At 50.9% G+C, this 14,390-nt stretch overlaps 1 protein-coding gene and 2 pseudogenes across 1 annotated transcript; 2 read left to right on the top strand and 1 right to left on the bottom strand.

Moving 5' to 3' along the window:
- The first annotated feature begins 62 nt into the window (after positions 1 to 62).
- LOC125684373 (feather keratin 1-like) lies at positions 63 to 1,833 on the top strand (annotated as a pseudogene).
- Positions 1,834 to 5,699: 3,866 nt separating this feature from the next.
- Positions 5,700 to 8,891, bottom strand: LOC125684372 (uncharacterized). Its single transcript, XM_048926502.1, has 3 exons — positions 8,634 to 8,891; positions 6,400 to 6,552; positions 5,700 to 6,035 (listed from the first exon to the last, which is right to left on the bottom strand). Exons 1-3 carry the CDS (start codon positions 8,889 to 8,891, stop codon positions 5,700 to 5,702), a joined length of 747 nt encoding a protein of 248 aa, XP_048782459.1.
- Positions 8,892 to 8,997: 106 nt separating this feature from the next.
- LOC125684371 (feather keratin 1-like) lies at positions 8,998 to 10,767 on the top strand (annotated as a pseudogene).
- Positions 10,768 to 14,390: the final 3,623 nt, after the last annotated feature.

Below are 14,390 nucleotides of genomic sequence, written 5' to 3'. Positions count from 1 at the left end.
TGGGATTGGAGAGGATGGTGTCTCACTCCAATTTATAGGAGGGAGAAGAAGCTCCTTATAATATGTACCCAATGGTGAGATTAAGATAGAACAGGTCAAACATTAGCCAAACCAGTTTATTACAAATCCTAGTTGCTTAGGGATATGGGGAAGGGAAGACAGGTGATAGGAAAGAGATATGAAATAAAAACAAGGAGTTTTTGTAGAAAGCAAGAGTGAGACAGTCACCACTGAGGGACCAGCAAGTTTTGCAGTAGGTACACTGATCTCAGGAACTCGTCTGGTCACTGTGGGGGTTGGGAGAAAGCCAGGAAACTTCACGGCAAGTAGACCCTGGCAGGAAATCGAAAGAGGATTTCCCCTCAGGGAATTCTCTGTCAAAGGTTTCTTTGGGAGTTCTCCAAAGTCCTTAGCTTAGTGAGGTCCTTTTATCCCCCATCTCTGGGTTTTTTCAGTCTTCCTTTCTCCCTGTTAGTGTGACATACCTGGCCCAACAGATAAACCAGCAGGAAGTGGTGCCTTCCTTGCCACGTGCAAGCATTACCACCTTTTCAGCAGTAAGCTCCTTCAAGCTGCTCCCTGAAAAAGACAGCTTGTCCCACTTCTGCTTATCTTTGCAACCATAAGCAGAGGTGCTGTGGCACTGTGACACCCAGCACTCACCCCCCTAGATAATTCAGTTGTCAGTCTTATCACCAGAAAAACCTCACAAAGCAAGATTTGAGACAAAACAGAAAAATGTTTTTTTTTCTTTCACAGATGGGAGTAGAGAGAACCATGTAGCACGTATGTAAGGAAGAGAAACCTTAGGCGTGGCTTCAGATTTTAGTAGCATGAGGAGATGTTTCTCTTTCTACAAAGGCAATTGCCAACCATTCCTTGGGTCCCTCACACGAAAACATGAAAGAATTAACCTGGCAAAATAGTCATGACAGAAATGAGGAAATGAAATGACAGACTTGACGGAAACGAAAAGCAGAACCTGTGCCAATATGAAGGATTATTTGCATTTGAGGTGAGTCTCTGGGAAAATTACTGCTTGCTTAGAGTGTCTGCTGGCCTCAGGCAGCACACAAGCAGTATAAAAGTGGGGCCCAACTCCTCTCTCAGTCATTCGCTCCTCTTGCCTCCATCTCCCAGGGAACCAGGTGAGTGCAAAGCCCTTTCACAACCTCTTCTTCTTTGGGGATTTCTCTGGACATACAAGTGTCTCCACGTAAGGTTGCGTTTTGGGAAAGCAGCCTACTGTGCTATGGGGAATGGGGCAGCACGTGCGAGCTGGAGGGATGCTGGGTCTTGCACGAGCTGTGCTACGGGCTAGGCATAAACTCGGTAGCGATTGGCTGTACCATTGGAGCTTTAGGGAAGAACTGGAAAACAGATTTCCTTACACAGCCTCCATATCCCCGGCCAGCACAGTGCCTCGGCTCTCTCCTGCTGGGATGGCGGGATGCTCCTCTCTCTCTTCTGTGTCCTCCTGACCCTCTGTGCCAACAGGTGCCCCTCCAGACACAAGACATGTCCTGCTACGACCAGTGCGTGCCACGCCTGCCCTGCCAGCCCTGCGGCCCCACCCCTCTGGGCAGCAGCTGCAACGAGCCCTGCGTCAGGCAGTGCCAGGACTCCAACGTCTTCATCCAGCCCTCTCCCGTGGTGGTGACCCTGCCCGGACCCATCCTCAGCTCCTTCCCGCAGAATACCGCCGTGGGATCCTCCACCTCCGCTGCCGTTGGCAGCATCCTCAGCTCTGAGGGCGTGCCCATCTCCTCTGGAGGCTTTGGCCTCTCTGGCATTGGCAGCCGCTTCAGTGGCAGGCGGTTCTTCCCCTGCTAAATCTGTTGCTGATGGCCCTGGAGGAAGACCTCCCAGGACCCAGAATTTGTTCTCAGATCTGCACTGGACCATCAGGATCTTGTTTTCGTAGGCTACAAGCAATGCTAACACTCTTGCAAATGAACAGATCCACCATGGACGCTCCGGAAGCATTGTCCATGTTTGCCTTTCCCCTCTTCCACTCTCTCCTTTGCCTCCTGATGCCTTGTTTGGCACTTACGCCCCTCTGGTCTGTCAACCCCAGGAATCAAGCTTGGGGAGGACAGGATGGCCCTTCTTCCTCTGCCAAAAAGGCAGATGGACAGCAGGTGGGACATCCACCATGGCCACACAGTGCCGACTCTGTCCCTGCTTATTCCTGAATGTTGGCCACCCCTTGGAGCAATTTTGTTCCCCTCTTTTCTCTCAATAAAATTGTGCCGCATCTCAGGCTGTGCCTCTGCATCATCACTCTCCTCTGCAAACACTCCAGGTGACAGCAGGACATCATCAGCTGCTCTGGAGACTTCCGAGATCGTGTGAGGCACATGGCGACCCTTTCCCCACCACGACTAAGCTGGAACAGTGAGCAGTTGGCTCCCATGGGAGAGAACTGCCACTACCACTTGACAAAAGCGTCCACAAGTCCCACACTTTCCCTGGCCTTCAGGTCAAGCTTTGCTGCCTCTCTGTCACAGAATCATAGAATCACAGAATGGCTTGGGTCACAAGGATCCACACAGATCAGCGCGTTCTGCAGCCCTGCCCCAGGCAGGGCCACCAACCTCCAGATCTGGGACTAGAAGAGGTTGCCCATGGGCCCATCCAACCTGGTCTTGAGCACCTTCAGGAATGGAGCATCCTCTGGCAACCTGTTACAGCACCTCATCACTCTCTCGGAAAGAGAGAACTTCCCCCTGACATCCAATGAAAGCCTTCCCTCCTTGAGCTTATAACTATTCCCCCTTTTCCTATCACAGTCTACCCTTGTAAAAAGGTGATTCCCCTCCTGTTTATAATTCCCCTTTTTAAATACTGGAAGACTGCAATGAGGTCTTCTCACTGCCTTTTCCTCTTCAGGCTGAACAAGCCCAGCATCCTCAGCCTGTCTTGGAGTTGCTCCAGTCCTCTAATCATCTTTGGGGCCCTCCTCTGGGTCCTCTCACAGAAGGGAGCTCCACACCTTTCCTGTATTGGGAGCCCCAGCACTGGACACAGGCCTCCACGTGGGGTCTTACAAGGGCGGCGTAGAGAGGAACAACCATCTCACCATCCAGGCTGGCCACCCCTCTTCTGATGGAGTCTAGGATACCATTGGCCTTCCAAGCTGCAAGAGCACACTCACGGTTCATCTTTACATTTTCATCCACCAGGACACCCAGGACCTTCTCCACAGGGCTACTCTCAAAGAGTTCTTCTCCCACTCTCTACACGTATTTGGGGTTACCCTGACCCACACGCAAGACCTTGCACTCTGCTGTGTTGAACCTCATTATGTTCACACGGGCAACCTGCTGAGTTTGTCAAAATCCCTCTGCAGGGCTTCCCTTCCTTCTATCACGTCAGCTACACCACTCAGCTTTGTGTCATTGGCAAACTTGCTGAGGGTACACTCGCGCCCATCGTCCAGGTCATCGATGAAGATGTTGAGGAGTGCCAGAACCAACACAGGCCCCTGGGGAACACTGCTCATAATCAGCCTCCCCCTGGATATAGTGCCATTCACCACACCCCTCTGTCTTTGGCCTACCAACCAATTACCTTACCCACTGAATAGTCCACCCCACAAGACCGTATCTCTCCCATTCAGGCACAACGATATGGAGGGGGGACCACGTCAAAGGCCTTGCCCAAACCCACGTAGATGGCATTGGCCACTCTCCCTTTCTTCACCAACGACATCACTCCATCACAGAAGGCCATCAGAATGGTCAGACAAAACCTTCTTCCGGCAAAGCCATGATGGCTATCTGCCATCACCCACTCTTCCCTCATGTGCCTTCTTCATGTTCACGTCTTCTAGGAGGATCTGTTCCATGATCTTCCCAGGCACAGCGGTGACACTCACCGGCCTTTAGTTCCTCGGGTCCTCCTTCCTCCCATTCTTGTGAGTCAGAGTCTTGGACACTTTCCTCAGCAACCTTCTGTCTGGAATCTGCTTTAGCAAGGGGCTTGGAACGGATGATTTCCAGATGTAGTACCAACCTCTGAAAATCTGTGAATCTCTGACCGATATCATACCACTGCATCTTGCAGAGCATTGCAGGCACAGCATCAAGGTTCTCTCCAATCTCAAAGCCCGTATGCTGGGGGATGGCAAGCAGTGGGGAGGAGGCCTCAACAGGGCAGCTGGCACCAAAAGATCCAAGGCCAATTCCAGGCCATGGCACATTACACTGAGCAAGAAAGGCTGAGCAAAGAGGAGGAGGACAGGAGAGTCTTCTTGCAAAAACATCTGCCCTCTCCTACCACTCCTAAGGAATTGGATGCCGGGCATCCCCAGACATGTCTGAATATCACTTCCTGATGGGAAGAAGAACATACCTGTTTTCTCTCTCTTTGCTTCCATGCAGCCTCTGCATGCTTCCCCATTTCGCTTGCCTTTAATTATCTTCATCTTATCTCAACCCGTGAGCCTTCTCTTCCCATTCAGGTTTCTCACTCCCCTATTTCTTTCAGGACGGCGAGTGAGAGAGTGGTCCCATCAACCTCTGTTGGCTATCAGTCAGAAACCATCACAATGGATAGAAGATTATGATAGGACAGCACATTAGGGGATGGCCCAAATTGACCCTTGGGATATTGCATGACACATCAAATTGTGCACAGCAATTAAACCGGGGAGAGTAATTCCCAGAGGAGCCACTCCTCAGAAGTGGGCTGTACTGCTAGGATCTGACAAGTGGCCGTTTTCACACCCCTTCCTTTCCCGCTTTAGTTTTTCCTTCGCTTCTTACCCTGTACTTATTTTGACACGTGAGTTCCTCTCATTTCTCCTACTCCTATTCCTACTGTAATCTCTGTATCACCGACAGCGAGGAGCGACCGAGACTCTGGCGGGTTCTTTTTTGCATATGTGGGACGTTGCACCGGCTTATGGGGCCATTCGGGAGCTCTCCAACAAAGTGCAGTGTCCAGCAGCAAAGGCTGCAGAGGGACTGGCAGCCAAGGAAAGGGACCTGCAGAATAGTCACAGGGCACAGCTGGCCACCATCACACAGGTTCTGTCAAAGCCCTGATTGGCTGCTGGCTTGATGCCATCCAGACTTCACTCCACGTACAACTTTTGTACTCTCAGAGCTGTCACGGACTTAACTAGATCAATCTATGCCCGTGACAAGGCAGGCAGTAGGCCTTTCAGCCCCTGGGTTCAAGTGAACATTCCTGAGATATCTTACCAATTGCTCAGATCAGCAGTCAGCACCACTTCCCAGAATGACTACAGAGAAACATCTCTCCCCAAAGACATCATGGCACAGGCTCCAGAGGAGAATGGATAACAACGCGGGCAACGATTAGGATGCAGTCAAATTTATTGAGGCAAAAGAGAGAAACAATGCCGCCCATTCAGGAAGCACCACAAACACACGACAGCCCGCAATGCATGAATCTAATGGGTGAACTGCCATCCATCCATCCGCCCTTTCCACAGCGGGAGAAGGGCCATCCTGTCCCCCCCTACGCTGGTATTGTGGGTCCGACTGTGCAGAGGAGCAGATGGTGATCACTAATGGCACAGGAAGGAAATGAGAGAGAGAAAAGGGGGAAGGAAGGAAGACATGGATCACATTTGCGGTGTAATCGAACTAGCTCCATTCCTTGGTCTCAAGTCCCACAAAGATTTTGTGCACCCTGGGGATCTTCCTCCAGGGCCATCAGCAACAGATTTAGCAGGGGAAGAACCGCCTGCCACTGAAGCGGCTGCCAATGCCAGAGAGGCCAAAGCCTCCAGAGGAGATGGGCACGCCCTCAGAGCTGAGGATGCTGCCAACGGCAGCGGAGGTGGAGGATCCCACGGCGGTGTTCTGTGGGAAGGAGCTGAGGATGGGTCCGGGCAGGGTCACCACCACGGGAGAGGGCTGGATGAAGACGTTGGAGTCCTGGCACTGCCTGACGCAGGGCTCGTTGCAGCTGCTGCCCAGAGGGGTGGGGCCGCAGGGCTGGCAGGGCAGGCGTGGCACGCACTGGTCGTAGCAGGACATGTCTTGTGTCTGGAGGGGCACCTGTTGGCACAGAGGGTCAGGAGGACACAGAAGAGAGAGAGGAGCATCCCGCCATCCCAGCAGGAGAGAGCCGAGGCACTGTGCTGGCTGGGCATATGGAGGCTGTGTAAAGAAGCCTATGGTCTTCTCTCTCCCCATAGCTCCATAGAAACAGACAAGAGTGGTCAGACTCAGGCATCTCAATGCCTATCCCGCTCCTCAAGAGACACATCTGGCAAGACCCAGCATCTCCCCATGTTGCATATGCAGCCCCATTCCCTGTAACAGAGCAGCTGCTCTCCGAAGCACAACCTTACGTGGAGACACTTGTATGTCCAGAGAAATCCCCAAAGAAGAAGAGGTTGTGAAAGGGCTTTGCACTCACCTCGTTCCCTGGGAGATGGAGGCAAGAGAAGCGAATGACTGAGAGAGGAGTTGGGCCCGCTTTTATACCACTCCAGCACTGCCCCAGGCCCACTGTCACTCTACGCACACTGTAATTTTCCACAAGACTCACCTCAAATGTAAATTCTCCCTCCTAATGGCACAGGTTGGGTTTTTGTTTCTGTCAACCCTGACATTTCATTTCCTTCTTTCCGACCTTCACAAATTGGCTGCGCGGACACCTTTCAAGTTCCAGGATGACAGGCACAAGGAGTTTCCTTGCAGAAACACGTCACTAGGGGTGACAGATGCATCCCAAGTGCCCGAGGCATTCTGTGCTACAGGCACAGTACGTGTCTCAGGGGAAATGTCGTGACTTATTTGTAACCACTTTATCAGCAAGCAAGGCATATCCTCCTGTCAGTGCAGCCCTGTCTAGGACATTCTGAGCCTTCTTTGTCTGGGAACTCATTCTGCCCTTTTCCCTCCTTGCTCATCTCTCTGGAAAGGCAATTGGGCAGTTTTGCTGCCTTGCAAATTCTTTTCCACACAAAGGTGTTTGTTCTGGGAACATGTTTGCTTGACTGATAATTCCGCTCTCATGACTGTGTCTGGGGTCATCAGCCAACCCATGCCATCAGCTATTTGATGTAAGGAGAACACTGCCTTCCTGAGCCCTGTTATTACCTAAAAAGCCCTGTGGAATCTGGTCTCTAGAGTAGATGGCTGTGCTGCTTTTCAGGACAGGGCGCAGGTTCCCCTCTTCTCAAGAATGGATTTTCCACGTTTGAGTAGGATTCTTCCCAGTGTGGTGTTCAGGCCTGCAAACAACACGCCTGCTGGGGAGGCCTCATGCCAAAAGGGTGGCTCATGGCCAATCCAAAATTAGATTCAAAATTGCTTTCTCTCAGGAGACACTCTTCAGGAAGCCTGGTTTCTATACATATTCCCTTGCACTTTTGGAGCACGTCCCATCTCCCCTCATGTCTGCAGGGCAGGAAAGTGTTTTCTTCATGCAGCAATTATACCTTCCCTGTTTCATGGTGTTGGGGAGAGTTTTGTAACAATGACCTTCTTGATCACAACGCATTCCACAAACATCCCCAGCTACCCAACAGCACCAGGACCCAGCAGTCCTTGCTCATTAGAGGAGAGCACACATGTTGCCCCAACAAAGGTGTTTTTTGGTCTGGCTCAGGAGGGCTCATTCAGACCACTCATCAATAGCTTCAGTATGACCATCTTATTGAGGACAATGTTAAAAGCCTTACTGAACTCCAGCAAGAATATGTCCTGTTCTCTTTCCCGTCTACGAGGTCATTGTAGACACTTATCAGGTATATCAGACCATGACTTCTCCACAGTAAATCCATGCTGATTGCTGCATCTGATACATTCACCCTTCATGTGCTGTGAAACAATTCTCAGGATGCACTGCTCCAGCAGCTCCATAGGACTGAGTCGTAGAGTCCTTGTAGCTCCCTCGCATCTGCTTCTTGGTCTTCTTAAACAGGAGTGATATCCATGTTCCCCCAGTCTTTGGGACACTTCTCCCACTCACCAACCTACATTGGTGATAAAGAATGGACAGCTCCCTCAGCACTCATGGTCACATCTTACCATGGAGCAAATAAGCCTACCGCATTAAAAATATCCAGTTTTCTCAAGCTTTCCTTGCCCCAAAGGTACATCTTGAAAGCTCCCGTTTTTCAGCCTGGCCCCTGAGCCAGGGGATTCCTGAAAGCCACACTTGCTGGACGAGTAAGAAACAAGAAGACAATCATTGTCTCAATATTTTCAATGCCCGATTTACAGGTCACCCATTTCCATGAGGAGAACACTCACACATTCTTTTATTTTCCCTTTTCCATTAAGATCTTTTTTGAAGTCTTTTTTGCTGCCCCTGATGTCCTTTGCCAGACTGAATTCTATCAGGTCCTTAGCTTCCCTCTCTTGACCTCTGGCTGGACAGACATTATGGCTGTATTCCCCTCAGACTACACATCTTTGCTGCCATCCTCCAGAAGCTTCATAATCTTCAGATTGCATTTGGCCAACAGTTTTTTGTTCCACAATGCAAGTATCTTTCTTGGGATACTTCACTCATGAGCTTCCAGGAGGTGATCTTGGAATATTAACCAGCTTCCTTGGGCTCCTCTTCTCTCCAGGATCTTATCTCAGAATATTCTACCAAGTAAATTCCTGAAAAGGCCAAAGTCTGCTCTCCAGAATTACAGGTTTGTGATCTTGCTGTGTCCTCTTGGCTTCCTTTAGGACACTGAACACCAGCATTTCATAAACAATGAAGCCAGTGCTGCTTTTCACATTCACATTCAACATAAGCCCGTCATACTCAGTGAGGATGGGGTCCTGAAAAACACCCCTTCTCAGATGGAGCTCCTCTGTCCTGGAGAAGGAAGCTAGTGTCAAATCAGATGACAAATCTCCTGGTTTGCGAATGCCCTGATGAGTTGACTGTCCAGCAGATACCATGGTGGCTGGACACGTGGAGCCTGCTGCACAATGGCCAGTGACTGTGGGATTGGAGAGGATGGTGTCTCACTCCAATTTATAGGAGGGAGAAGAAGCTCCTTATAATATGTACCCAATGGTGAGATTAAGATAGAACAGGTCAAACATTAGCCAAACCAGTTTATTACAAATCCTAGTTGCTTAGGGATATGGGGAAGGGAAGACAGGTGATAGGAAAGAGATATGAAATAAAAACAAGGAGTTTTTGTAGAAAGCAAGAGTGAGACAGTCACCACTGAGGGACCAGCAAGTTTTGCAGTAGGTACACTGATCTCAGGAACTCGTCTGGTCACTGTGGGGGTTGGGAGAAAGCCAGGAAACTTCACGGCAAGTAGACCCTGGCAGGAAATCGAAAGAGGATTTCCCCTCAGGGAATTCTCTGTCAAAGGTTTCTTTGGGAGTTCTCCAAAGTCCTTAGCTTAGTGAGGTCCTTTTATCCCCCATCTCTGGGTTTTTTCAGTCTTCCTTTCTCCCTGTTAGTGTGACATACCTGGCCCAACAGATAAACCAGCAGGAAGTGGTGCCTTCCTTGCCACGTGCAAGCATTACCACCTTTTCAGCAGTAAGCTCCTTCAAGCTGCTCCCTGAAAAAGACAGCTTGTCCCACTTCTGCTTATCTTTGCAACCATAAGCAGAGGTGCTGTGGCACTGTGACACCCAGCACTCACCCCCCTAGATAATTCAGTTGTCAGTCTTATCACCAGAAAAACCTCACAAAGCAAGATTTGAGACAAAACAGAAAAATGTTTTTTTTCTTTCACAGATGGGAGTAGAGAGAACCATGTAGCACGTATGTAAGGAAGAGAAACCTTAGGCGTGGCTTCAGATTTTAGTAGCATGAGGAGATGTTTCTCTTTCTACAAAGGCAATTGCCAACCATTCCTTGGGTCCCTCACACGAAAACATGAAAGAATTAACCTGGCAAAATAGTCATGACAGAAATGAGGAAATGAAATGACAGGCTTGACGGAAACGAAAAGCAGAACCTGTGCCAATATGAAGGATTATTTGCATTTGAGGTGAGTCTCTGGGAAAATTACTGCTTGCTTAGAGTGTCTGCTGGCCTCAGGCAGCACACAAGCAGTATAAAAGTGGGGCCCAACTCCTCTCTCAGTCATTCGCTCCTCTTGCCTCCATCTCCCAGGGAACCAGGTGAGTGCAAAGCCCTTTCACAACCTCTTCTTCTTTGGGGATTTCTCTGGACATACAAGTGTCTCCACGTAAGGTTGCGTTTTGGGAAAGCAGCCTACTGTGCTATGGGGAATGGGGCAGCACGTGCGAGCTGGAGGGATGCTGGGTCTTGCACGAGCTGTGCTACGGGCTAGGCATAAACTCGGTAGCGATTGGCTGTACCATTGGAGCTTTAGGGAAGAACTGGAAAACAGATTTCCTTACACAGCCTCCATATGCCCAGCCAGCACAGTGCCTCGGCTCTCTCCTGCTGGGATGGCGGGATGCTCCTCTCTCTCTTCTGTGTCCTCCTGACCCTCTGTGCCAACAGGTGCCCCTCCAGACACAAGACATGTCCTGCTACGACCAGTGCGTGCCACGCCTGCCCTGCCAGCCCTGCGGCCCCACCCCTCTGGGCAGCAGCTGCAACGAGCCCTGCGTCAGGCAGTGCCAGGACTCCAACGTCTTCATCCAGCCCTCTCCCGTGGTGGTGACCCTGCCCGGACCCATCCTCAGCTCCTTCCCGCAGAACACCGCCGTGGGATCCTCCACCTCCGCTGCCGTTGGCAGCATCCTCAGCTCTGAGGGCGTGCCCATCTCCTCTGGAGGCTTTGGCCTCTCTGGCATTGGCAGCCGCTTCAGTGGCAGGCGGTTCTTCCCCTGCTAATGCTGCTGGCAGAGGCCCTGGAGAAAGACCTCCCAGGACCCAGAATTTGTTCTCAGATCTGCACTGGACCATCAGGATCTTGTTTTCGTAGGCTACAAGCAATGCTAACACTCTTGCAAATGAACAGATCCACCATGGACGCTCCGGAAGCATTGTCCATGTTTGCCTTTCCCCTCTTCCACTCTCTCCTTTGCCTCCTGATGCCTTGTTTGGCACTTACGCCCCTCTGGTCTGTCAACCCCAGGAATCAAGCTTGGGGAGGACAGGATGGCCCTTCTTCCTCTGCCAAAAAGGCAGATGGACAGCAGGTGGGACATCCACCATGGCCACACAGTGCCGACTCTGTCCCTGCTTATTCCTGAATGTTGGCCACCCCTTGGAGCAATTTTGTTCCCCTCTTTTCTCTCAATAAAATTGTGCCGCATCTCAGGCTGTGCCTCTGCATCATCACTCTCCTCTGCAAACACTCCAGGTGACAGCAGGACATCATCAGCTGCTCTGGAGACTTCCGAGATCGTGTGAGGCACGTGGCGACCCTTTCCCCACCACGACTAAGCTGGAACAGTGAGCAGTTGGCTCCCATGGGAGAGAACTGCCACTACCACCTGACAAAAGCGTCCACAAGTCCAACACTTTCCCTGGCCTTCAGGTCAAGCTTTGCTGCCTCTCTGTCACAGAATCATAGAATCACAGAATGGCTTGGGTCACAAGGATCCACACAGATCAGCGCGTTCTGCAGCCCTGCCCCAGGCAGGGCCACCAACCTCCAGATCTGGGACTAGAAGAGGTTGCCCATGGGCCCATCCAACCTGGTCTTGAGCACCTTCAGGAATGGAGCATCCTCTGGCAACCTGTTACAGCACCTCATCACTCTCTCGGAAAGAGAGAACTTCCCCCTGACATCCAATGAAAGCCTTCCCTCCTTGAGCTTATAACTATTCCCCCTTTTCCTATCACAGTCTACCCTTGTAAAAAGGTGATTCCCCTCCTGTTTATAATTCCCCTTTTTAAATACTGGAAGACTGCAATGAGGTCTTCTCACTGCCTTTTCCTCTTCAGGCTGAACAAGCCCAGCATCCTCAGCCTGTCTTGGAGTTGCTCCAGTCCTCTAATCATCTTTGGGGCCCTCCTCTGGGTCCTCTCACAGAAGGGAGCTCCACACCTTTCCTGTATTGGGAGCCCCAGCACTGGACACAGGCCTCCACGTGGGGTCTTACAAGGGCGGCGTAGAGAGGAACAACCATCTCACCATCCAGGCTGGCCACCCCTCTTCTGATGGAGTCTAGGATACCATTGGCCTTCCAAGCTGCAAGAGCACACTCACGGTTCATCTTTACATTTTCATCCACCAGGACACCCAGGACCTTCTCCACAGGGCTACTCTCAAAGAGTTCTTCTCCCACTCTCTACACGTATTTGGGGTTACCCTGACCCACACGCAAGACCTTGCACTCTGCTGTGTTGAACCTCATTATGTTCACACGGGCAACCTGCTGAGTTTGTCAAAATCCCTCTGCAGGGCTTCCCTTCCTTCTATCACGTCAGCTACACCACTCAGCTTTGTGTCATTGGCAAACTTGCTGAGGGTACACTCGCGCCCATCGTCCAGGTCATCGATGAAGATGTTGAGGAGTGCCAGAACCAACACAGGCCCCTGGGGAACACTGCTCATAATCAGCCTCCCCCTGGATATAGTGCCATTCACCACACCCCTCTGTCTTTGGCCTACCAACCAATTACCTTACCCACTGAATAGTCCACCCCACAAGACCGTATCTCTCCCATTCAGGCACAACGATATGGAGGGGGGACCACGTCAAAGGCCTTGCCCAAACCCACGTAGATGGCATTGGCCACTCTCCCTTTCTTCACCAACGACATCACTCCATCACAGAAGGCCATCAGAATGGTCAGACAAAACCTTCTTCCGGCAAAGCCATGATGGCTATCTGCCATCACCCACTCTTCCCTCATGTGCCTTCTTCATGTTCACGTCTTCTAGGAGGATCTGTTCCATGATCTTCCCAGGCACAGCGGTGACACTCACCGGCCTTTAGTTCCTCGGGTCCTCCTTCCTCCCATTCTTGTGAGTCAGAGTCTTGGACACTTTCCTCAGCAACCTTCTGTGGGGAATCTGCTTTAGCAAGGGGCTTGGAACGGATGATTTCCAGATGTAGTACCAACCTCTGAAAATCTGTGAATCTCTGATCGATATCATACCACTGCATCTTGCAGAGCATTGCAGGCACAGCATCAAGGTTCTCTCCAATCTCAAAGCCCGTATGCTGGGGGATGGCAAGCAGTGGGGAGGAGGCCTCAACAGGGCAGCTGGCACCAAAAGATCCAAGGCCAATTCCAGGCCATGGCACATTACACTGAGCAAGAAAGGCTGAGCAAAGAGGAGGAGGACAGGAGAGTCTTCTTGCAAAAACATCTGCCCTCTCCTACCACTCCTAAGGAATTGGATGCCGGGCATCCCCAGACATGTCTGAATATCACTTCCTGATGGGAAGAAGAACATACCTGTTTTCTCTCTCTTTGCTTCCATGCAGCCTCTGCATGCTTCCCCATTTCGCTTGCCTTTAATTATCTTCATCTTATCTCAACCCGTGAGCCTTCTCTTCCCATTCAGGTTTCTCACTCCCCTATTTCTTTCAGGACGGCAAGTGAGAGAGTGGTCCCATCAACCTCTGTTGGCTATCAGTCAGAAGCCACCACAATGGATAGAAGATTATGATAGGACAGCACATTAGGGGATGGCCCAAATTGACCCTTGGGATATTGCATGACACATCAAATTGTGCACAGCAATTAAACCGGGGAGAGTAATTCCCAGAGGAGCCACTCCTCAGAAGTGGGCTGTACTGCTAGGATCTGACAAGTGGCCGTCTTCACACCCCTTCCTTTCCCGCTTTAGTTTTTCCTTCGCTTCTTACCCTGTACTTATTTTGACACGTGAGTTCCTCTCATTTCTCCTACTCCTATTCCTATTGTAATCTCTCTATCACCGACAGCGAGGAGCGACCGAGACTCTGGCGGGTTCTTTTTTGCATATGTGGGACGTTGCACCGGCTTATGGGGCCATTCGGGAGCTCTCCAACAAAGTGCAGTGTCCAGCAGCAAAGGCTGCAGAGGGACTGGCAGCCAAGGAAAGGGACCTGCAGAATAGTCACAGGGCACAGCTGGCCACCATCACACAGGTTCTGTCAAAGCCCTGATTGGCTGCTGGCTTGATGCCATCCAGACTTCACTCCACGTACAACTTTCGTACTCTCAGAGCTGTCACGGACTTAACTAGATCAATCTATGCCCGTGACAAGGCAGGCAGTAGGCCTTTCAGCCCCTGGGTTCAAGTGAACATTCCTGAGATATCTTACCAATTGCTCAGATCAGCAGTCAGCACCACTTCCCAGAATGACTACAGAGAAACATCTCTCCCCAAAGACATCATGGCACAGGCTCCAGAGGAGAATGGATAACAACGCGGGCAACGATTAGGATGCAGTCAAATTTATTGAGGCAAAAGAGAGAAACAATGCCACCCATTCAGGAAGCACCACAAACACACGACAGCCCGCAATGCATGAATCTAATGGGTGAACTGCCATCCATCCATCCGCCCT

Source organism: Lagopus muta, chromosome 25 (genome assembly GCF_023343835.1).
Source record: "Lagopus muta isolate bLagMut1 chromosome 25, bLagMut1 primary, whole genome shotgun sequence".
Lineage (NCBI taxonomy): Eukaryota > Metazoa > Chordata > Aves > Galliformes > Phasianidae > Lagopus > Lagopus muta.
Note: the sequence above shows the minus strand (reverse complement) of the source record. Positions and strands in the feature narration are given on the sequence as shown.